The 10,000-nt window shown below is 36.3% G+C and overlaps 1 protein-coding gene across 1 annotated transcript in view; it reads left to right on the top strand.

Moving 5' to 3' along the window:
* The first annotated feature begins 2,708 nt into the window (after window positions 1-2,708).
* Window positions 2,709-10,000, top strand: part of LOC136826728 (uncharacterized) — an 8,068-nt gene continuing 776 nt past the window's right edge. The window contains exons 1-2 of the mRNA XM_067084133.1: window positions 2,709-2,803; window positions 8,469-10,000. The exon at window positions 8,469-10,000 is cut by the window's right edge and continues 776 nt beyond it. Coding sequence (XP_066940234.1) covers window positions 2,793-2,803; window positions 8,469-9,996 — 1,539 coding nt within the window. The 5' untranslated portion in view covers window positions 2,709-2,792 and the 3' untranslated portion in view covers window positions 9,997-10,000. The remainder of the gene's footprint in view (window positions 2,804-8,468) is intronic.

Genomic DNA, 10,000 nt, shown 5'->3' with positions numbered 1-10,000 from the left:
TAGGACAGGCCACCACCGGCTCGTGGTTAAAGATTCATGGACCGCGGCTCATACAGCATTATACCGAGACCACCGAAAGATAGATCTCTCTTCGGTGGCGTCGATTATACGATGTACAGAAAACTCGATTGCGCTGAAGAAACTTCGGCACATTTTTTACTTGTTTTTCTTGTGCGCGATATACATGGAAGTGACATTTTGATTTTAGATGTTTATTGAAAGGAATTCAAGACAGAACGCAAAGTTTCTGGAAACACGTCAGCGCGAAGTAGTGAAGGTGTATTTCTTATGGAAGTGAAATTTTAGTTTTCAATGTTTATTCAGAGTAATAAAAGAACAAATAAATTATAAGGCAGAAGGCTTGGTTTTCACCATATTGTACTATAAGCAAACATAGACGGCTAGAGATTTACCCAAATTATCAACTTGTTTGTAACATTTGCTATATTAGTGGGTCAAAATAGTGGGTCAAAATGGGGAATAAATATATATATATATATATATATATATATATATATATATATATATATATATATATATATATATATATATATATATATATATATATATATATATATATATATATATATATATATATATATATATATATATATATATATATATATATATATATATATATATATATATATATATATATATATATATATATATATATATATATATATATATATATATATATATATATATATATATATATATATATATATATATATATATATATATATATATATATATATATATATATATGTTATGCAGTGAATAAGTATGAGATTCACTGATCAGGATTATGAAAGAGAGAGAGAGAAAGAGAGAGAGAGCGAGAGACGATGTTTATAATTTAAAGTGATGAGCCATGATACCAAGTAAATTGAAGTGTAACCATAACAAACCTCCAAGATGTGGGAAAGGAAGGAGGAGTTAGAGGATAGACTAAGAAGTGAAAAGGTCAGCAAAATTGACCTGATTTGTCCTTGCCAAAAGTGGGAGTTAAGATTGAACCATTAAGAGTAAAGTAGACGTCCTCAAGGAGGCGGAGTTTTATTCAACATAGGTCCAGAGTTCATTCTGATCAATTTTTAGGGAGAGTTACTTGAAAACCAAATTGGGTAGGATTGTGTCACTCGCTCCTCTCTTAACATCAAGAAATTTCTAAGTCCAGTGTGGCTGGCCGTGTGAAATAGTTTAGGTTAAGATTAAACTTATGAAAAACCATGCCCGGTGAATCCTTACCCCCTCCTGGAAAAATAGAAAGTATTAATAGACAATTTCAACCTAACTTACCGAGTCCCCTGCGTTACTATCAAGTGAAAGTCTACAGACAGAAACGGAGTCATTCATATGTGGTGCAACGCAATACAAAATAAAAGTGCACCGCATAACAAATAATTTGGTGGCAGTTTCGGAGGATTTCGCCCAGCGCACATTTGAAAAACATTAAAGTTCACGGCCCTAGAGAAATTTACAGAGAGTGAGCAGTGACGGCGCTAAAACTAACTCTCAATTTAACAGCGCAAATAATCTCAAGACGGTCTTCAGCACTAGAAACACCAATACAACATCAACACTGTAGCAGAAGGGAAACGAAGCAGAATGAAATATTCCAAGAAGCAGTGAATCTTTTTGCGTCGATCGGAGGGAAAAATTGACAGCGGTAAATCTCTGCCTAGTTTGAAACTTCCGAACATTCGCATAAGATCAACCAGAAATTCAGTTTAATAATTATATATGACCATAATAAGAACAATAGTAATAATCACGGCATAGATCAGCGGTGATTTTTATAAGAAAACGAAATTTACGAAAGAAAGAATCAGCAACTCGCCCTATACTACGCCGATCGCAGAAGCGGAGAAGACGAAAACAAACAGTGTTGGCGGACGTATGAAAGTCGCTAATATCTACGTCAGTTCAGTGAACTTTTCTATCGTGTACGGACTTAAATACACGAAATTCCCAAAATTTTTGGTCGCTAAAAGGGAGACTTAGCGAAAAGTAGCGGTAGCAGAGCAGTGACGACGACGGCGACGAATGAGAGCGGAAGACGGCGACGAAAGATAGTGAAGAATTCGGAACGGCGATAAAGTTTAGAAGTCAACGCGTTGATAACCGCCTCTCGAAAGGGAAGTGACGCCTTCAATCAACAATTTGGAAGGATTCCAAATTTTTCTTCGCCAAATTCAGCAAGTACGGACTGGAAGTCGGCCGAGCTGTGCCGAATTATCGCTGGATGCTAACGACAAATTGCGCTCAAGTGCAATCAGCGCGATCTTCAAGTGCAAGGCGACACGAAGCTAATTGAATAGTAAACATTCATTCCTAGTATCGGGGAATTATCAAGAGAATTTTTTTCTCTGTGAATTAAATTTTTTTGTGTGCGTGGAATTTTTATATAATTATTTTTCCCTGCAGTGCGCAAATAATTTTTTTTAACATAAATAATTTAAGTAAATTATTTTTCTTTTGAATAATATTCTGAATAATATTTCCTTATTGTTGTACGAAGGAAATAAATTTTTTTCATATTTTAGTAATTTTTTTACGAAATAGAAATTTTCGTTCACTTGGTGATAGAGACAATTCTGTTTAAATAATTCTATCATAATAAATTTTTTTGTTATACACTTGGCGCAGCATTTTGCAGTGGAACCCAAACAATTGTATACATAAATACTAATATCAGACTTTTTCAGATTGTGAGAGAGTCCTATGAAGGAATGAGTTAGGAAAAATTTGAATTTTTTTGTATAGAGGATACAGTCAACTCAGCAAACATGCAATTGAAGTAAGTACCTGATTCTCAAATTTATTTTTTTCAATTTTTCATTCTTGGAATCATTGAATATTTTATGAATTAATATGAATAACACTTTGGACGAAGTTATCTCCCGACTGCAACAGACAAGAAGCGAAGACCAGACTCCATATAACCTAAGACCTGTACCTGAACGACTTTCTAGACCAATTGATCCTAGTAATACTAGACCCAGACGTTCTCGTAGTCAAGGTCCCCACTTAGTTTACCGAGTGCGCCTAACCCTTCAGTTGTAACCACTAACCCAATAACTTCCATTGTACCTAGAAATAACAACATGGCGCAAGCCGCCGTAATAACCTAAGCCACTAGATTTTGTGGAACGGTAGACCCAAGTAATGTAGATAAAAGTAGATTAGAAGAATATGGTGTAAATCGATGGATAGCAGACACAGAAAGCAGAATTTCAGCTGCTGGTATCACAGATGAGAGAAAGAAAATAGATGAAGCACTCTTGTATGTTAGTATGGAACATGGTGATGCACATACAGTTCTTCATTCAGTACTTTTTAGAATATTACTCTGTTTAACGAATTCAAGAAACAGTGCTTACAATTTTGGCAACCAGAAGCACAGAAAGATCCATGGTATAACATAGGAACTTTCCATCATCAGAAATATGAGGGTAATCACTTAGTTTTAGCCACTAGAGTAGAAGAAGCTATAGATAGAGTGACGACAGATATGAAAGCTGTAGGAATTGTTGTTGGAAGGAAGGATGAATTTGATGATGATGAAACAGATTTAGCTAGTATATCCAAGGTACTTAGATATATGTCCTTAGGACCAATCTACGATGCTTTGGGTAAGGAAGAAAGAGTAGCCTTAAAGAAGTACTGTGATAGGAAGCCAAATGATGGAACTGTACAAACTTTGATGTACATAGAAAGGAAAGTAAAACAGAATTCATCAAGTAGTAGTGCAGATTTTACGGGAACCGTAGCTAGTGGAAACCCAAGAAATAATAGCAATCAGTCCAATAGAAACCAATCAGGGCAAGCTAGGTCTAGGTATCAGGAAATAGAAATTCGTTTGATAGAAATGGTGGGAACAACAATAGGAGATTTAATCAATCAAATAGAAACAATCAAGGTAGGCCGCCAAACAGAGGTAACAATGGGAATACCACTGGAACTAATGGAAATAACAGTGGAAATAACAGGACTCCTGGACAGAGGGGAGCTAGTCAAGGCCAAAATTCAGGGAATAATAGGCCACAGTTCAATAGGCAGAGACAAAGTTGTGGAAATTGTGGTTATAACAACCATACAACACAGAATTGTAGAAGAAACAAATGGTGTTCGAATTGCAATAAGACAGGACATTTAATCCAGAACTGTTGGTACAACAAACAGGGATATTCTCAGGGTCTTAAAATAACCAAAGTACTCAGCCTAATAATCAGAATACCTCCCCAGTAACCCAAATCAAGGGGATTCTCAGTGACAATCACAGAGAGTGCAGCAGAAAGGTCCATCCTTACAGAAAGAAATAGTGACAGTGAATAAGGATGTGTCCCAACAGACATTACTCGAAGTAATGAAATAGTGTTTTCTGTAAAGAATTTTAATACGTGTCAGGAAGAGTTGCCTATCATACAAGTACACTTAGAAGGTGTACTGAGTTCCATATTGTTGGATACAGGCAGTACTGTAAATATCATAGATAAAGGCACTTTAACAAAACATATAGGTTGTGAGCTTTCCCAAATGAGAGAATCCTATAGGACCATAAAGGGGATCGCTGGAAAGCAAATAAGGGCTATAGGCAATGTCAATTTAGAGATAGAAATTCTAAATAAGAAATACAGGGAAGAGTTTGTGGTGTTGGAAGAGAAATATTTTCCAGCTCAAGCTCTATTTTCCTTCCAGGCTATGAAAAGATGTGGAATTGCACTAGATTGTAGCAATGGAAGAATCACTATCAAGGCAATTGATAGAGGAAATGTTTGCTCTCTTGAAGAAGAGGAACAGTTTCAGATAAACTTGATCACTTTACCTGAGACAGCCTCATCTGAAGAAGTAGACATCCAACAGATAGAAATAGAATTTAATGCTAACCCGGGTAGGACAGTGTGTAGAAATTCAATGATAGAAGAAATAGGAGAAGATAGACAAACTACTTTTAAAAGCCTAGAAGCCACTCAGGAGGAATTCTCAGATAGCAGGTATGAACCTGATAACTCAAGTGCACGACAAGTAGATACCTCCGAAGAACTTAGTTCTTTTTCCCAACCTGACGATCCTGACACGCTAATAGATTGTAGTCACTTAATAATAAGAGAAGATACGGAAGAGAAGTATCTCAATGAGGTGTTGCTGTTAGGCAACCTGAAAATGACAGAGCTAGGTTCTGTGATACCACAAGATGAAAGTTCAGATGATACTGATGTCTGTTACACTGCCGATGCACAGAATGCAGAAGAGATCTGCTTAGTTAGTACTGCCGATGATAATCTTGTAAAACTCAAATTAAACAATAGCGTTATACTGCATCCACAAGGTCTGACAAAGGTTTGTCTTAGAATTGTAACAGATAAAAACCTAGGTGATACAGATGTGTTATTAGTTAATGAAGACTTACCAGACTTTGTGAAAATGGACAATTCCTAGTAAGACTTAATGGTGGAAATTGCACGACTTATGTGTATAATTATTCTGACAAGAGACTAGAATTGCATGCCGGCATAGAATTCTGTAAGGGAATTGTGATTACTAACCCTCTACTAACCCTAAGTGAAAAAGCATTTGTCTCTGTAGCTGACACAAGAGTTAAATTAGAAGGGGAAGTAAATAATACAGATTTTCCTCATTGTAGGGACAGGTTAATACAGATATTAGAGAAATATAGGAGTGTTGTAGCAGTAACAGGAGATAAGTTAGGAAGGACAGATGTCCTGCAGCACAAAATAGTCATAGAAGATGGTGCTAGACCTTTTTATATACCTAACTACAAACTTCCAATAAGTCAAAGACCCATTGTAGACGAGATGGTTGAAGAGATGAAGGAAGATGGAGTCGTAATTCCTTCTAAGTCACCTTATAATTCACCTTTACTGCTAGTTCCAAAGAAAGACGGTACATGGAGGATGGTAATTGATTACCGTAAATTGAATTCCCACACCGTCCCTGATCGAATGCCAATGCCAGTCATTAATGACATGTTAGCTCAATTAGGAGGTGCCAAGGTTTTTCTAGCCTCGATTTACTGAGTGGATATTGGCAAGTTCCTCTCGATGAAGAATCCAAGCATCTCACGGCATTCAGTACTCACAAAGAACATTTGCAATTTGAGGTAATGCCGTTTGGTCTTACTTCAGCTCCTTTAACGTTTGTACGTTTAATGCTGCAAATCTTAGGAGATGTTGAAGACGTATCGGTTTATCTTGATGATGTAATAATTGCTAGTAAGGATGTAGAGAGTCATTTCAAGACAATAGAATTAGTATTAGATAGGCTCAGAAAGGCCGGTTTAAAGGTAAAAATTAAGAAATGTCAGTTTCTGAAGAAATCTCTAGAATATCTAGGACATGTTATCAGTGAACATGGTTTGAAAATGCAAGAAGGAAAGATTAAGGCTATTGTGGACTATCCAGCCCCAAGAAATTTGAAGGCACTAAGAAGATTCCTAGGTATGGTAGGATATTATCGACCTTTCATAAAGGGATTTGCTACCATAGCAAAACCATTAACTGAGTTAACTAGGAAAGATGCTAACTATGAGTGGAAAGATGAACAGGAAGCAGCGTTCAAAACACTAAAGGATATGTTGATAACAGATCCTATCCTAGTTTATCCAGACTTCGAGAAGGAATTCTACTTAGCCTGTGATGCTTCAAGTACAGGACTAGGTGCCGTCTTGATGCAAAAGGATAAAACAAGGATGAGGACTGTATACTATGCCAGTAGAGTTTTGAATGCAGCTGAAAGAAATTACAGTACAACAGAAAGGGAATGTTTGGCATTAGTCTGGGGATTACAGAAATTTAGACACATTTTGCTAGGACATAAAATTAATGTTCTTACAGATCATAAACCCATTTGTGATCTTTTCAAGAAAAGGGCTTTTACCAATAATATGAAGTTCAATAGATGGTTCGTTAGCGTATTAGAATTTGCCCCAGAATTTAGATACATACCTGGTAGATATAACACATTAGCTGACGCCTTATCTAGATCACAAGAAGAGAACGAGAAACAAATTACCACTCATAATTTCGCCTTCAGTTGTCAAATCACAGACTTAGATTTAGACAAAGTTCGTCAGGAACAACAAAAGGATTCTAGAATAAGGGAAGTAATTGGTAACCTCTTGCAAGGTGAGAAAAATTCAGAGTTTCAATTGATAGATGGGTTATTGTACAAGACTTCAGACGAACCAAATGCTTGTTCACGTTTGTACATTCCTAATACACTAATACAAGACGTTTTAGAACTAACCCATTCATACAAGTTATCAGGACATCCTGGAATTAAGAAAACATGTAGAACAATCACTAGAAACTATTTTTGGCCTCGATGTAGTGAAGATGCTACTCGATTTGTTCAGAATTGTACCCTATGTAATATACATAAGGGAATGTCAACGTCAAGGCTCCTCTGGAAATGTATCCTTCAGAATTAAATCCTTTTCAAGTAGTCACAATGGATTTCTTAGGTCCATTCCCGAACACCATCAGAGGAAATAAACAGATTTTAGTTTTCATTGACTATTTGACCAGATACGTAGAAATTGTTCCAACTAGAAACAGAGAAGCATCAACGGTGGCAGAAGCCTTTAAGTCTAGAATTATAACCAGACATTCATGTCCTCAAGTTTTGCTCTCAGACAATGCTGCTGAATTTACTAGTGACATTCTAACGAAATTGTGTGACTTTTATGAAATACAGAAATGTCAAATAACAGCATATAAGCCAAGCTCAAATGGAGCAGTAGAAAGAACAAATCGCAAGATAAAGGATGTTCTGAAAACATTGATAACCCCTAACACTGAAGACTGGGACTTGACTCTTGAAGACATACAATTTACTCTAAACAACACAGTAAATGAATCAATAGGAGAAACTCCTCATTTCCTATTGTATGGCTACCAAAAGAGAATGCCAAATTCACTTTTGGATGATGCCGCACCACCCAGATGTACGTACAACTACGAGGCCTATATTGCTTGGAAGACAAGACGTACGTACGAGACCGTTAAAGTCACCAGGGCTAGATTAAAGGAGTTACATAAAAAATCTAGTAAGTATTACAATAACAGATCCACCATACCCTCGTTAAAGGTAGGACAACAAGTTTATGTACTAAATCATGTTCTTGAAGGACCTAATATTAAAGTATCACCAAAATTTCGAGGTCCATATAGAGTTTTAGAAGTTTTGAAGTTGAATAAATTCAAGTTAATGCATGAAATTACCTTGAAAGAATCCATTGTACATTGGAACCACATTAAAGTAGTTCATTCAGAACCTTGGTCGTCTACCCAGTTGAAAGATTTGTCCAATAAAGATAAGATAGATAATAAAATAGAATCTTCAATGACCCCAAGGTATAATTTGAGAAGAAGGTAATGGCAAGTGCAATGGTAAACAAATGTAGTTGATAAGATTTTTACTGCTTAATAACATTATTTCAGCAAATGGATTGTATGGTGGTTGGCAGTGAGTCAAATTGTGAACTCACTCGTACAACTAAGGAAGGGAGCCATCATCAAGGAGCATGGCAAGGTTAAGATGATACAGGACCTAGCCATTGTTAAGATCCAGACGGACTCCATTATCGATCAGAGAGAGCAGTTAGTCCAGCTGAGCAATCAGATACAGGCAGGATTACAAAGTGTCCAAGATAGAAATTTGTACGACATGCTCTCCAAGTTGCAGAGGGACATCGATAGTGTTATGCCAAGGAAAGTAGTAAAGCGATCACTCATACCCTTTATAGGCGTCGCTTTACACAATCTCTTTGGAGTGGCGACCGATGGTAATGTTGAAAGGCTAAAGGAAAGAGTGGCACAACTTGAAAATTGGGCTTCTGAGCAGGGCACTGTCTATAATAAAGTAATAGGAAATGTCAATCAAAATCAGAAAATGATCACAGTGCTGAAAGAATTTGTGAATAGTGCACTCCATAATGTTTCATCAGAAATTGCTAGAATCCATCAAACAGAAATGATGGAGCAACTGCTCATAGAAACAAGTAATTTCCTTCTGGAATACAAGGAATTACTCAATGCAATCATGATGGCAGGTAAAAACCTGCTGTCGCCTTTTCTGATAACCCCTAGTGAAATTGAAGCCATTATTCAGAAATGTGTTGTGAACAATCACTTGAAGCCACTAGTAGAAAATATAGTGGACTATTATGGCCTGATCACAGTGAAAGTGGTAGCCAATCAAATCATACTAGTGATCCCTTTCAACAATCCAGACATCAACTCATTGATGTCAGTCTATCCATTCCCAATGATAGTAGATAATAAGTCCATTGTACTAGAAGGAACAGTTCGACACTTTGCCTTGCAGCATGATTCTTTCCTAGTGACCGAAATTCCCGAACATGAGTTCAGGGAATGTGTCATGCTTAATGATGGTGTATATGTTTGTAACATTGTGAATTTCTATGAACCCTTGAATGCTCTTCATTGCCTAGATGATCTTGTAAACAACAAGAATGGTAAGAACCATTGTAAATATATACCGTTTACAGAAACTTTCAAGGCTCAAATCATTGATGATGAAATTTTTGTGTTCTCAGCAAACAGATTGAATGCTAAGATTGACTGTAAGTCAAACAAAACAGAAGTAGTTTTCATTAACGTACACTCATTTTCATCTGCTTGTGAATTGGTTATTTTACATAATTTGTATTACAAACCTACAGTCTTCACGACATACAGTTTGAATTTCAGTAAAAGTGTACATCAGTTTGCAGTTATTAACGAATTTCAACTTTCAGAACTGGAATTGGAGACATTCACAAAGCTAGAAGAGGTTCATACTTTCTTTCATACATATAAGACCGAGATTTCTCCTATCATGTCATTCATAAATGTCATTCTTTTGGTACTGTTTGCTTTCATTTCTTTTATAATTGTCAGGAAATTAATATTGAATAAGCTTACCTTAATCAAAGACATGATGGACAGAATCCTTCCTAGAGAGTGATAGC

The sequence above is a fragment of the Macrobrachium rosenbergii genome, chromosome 41 (genome assembly GCF_040412425.1).
Source record: "Macrobrachium rosenbergii isolate ZJJX-2024 chromosome 41, ASM4041242v1, whole genome shotgun sequence".
NCBI classification, from domain to species: Eukaryota; Metazoa; Arthropoda; class Malacostraca; order Decapoda; family Palaemonidae; genus Macrobrachium; species Macrobrachium rosenbergii.
Note: the sequence above shows the minus strand (reverse complement) of the source record. Positions and strands in the feature narration are given on the sequence as shown.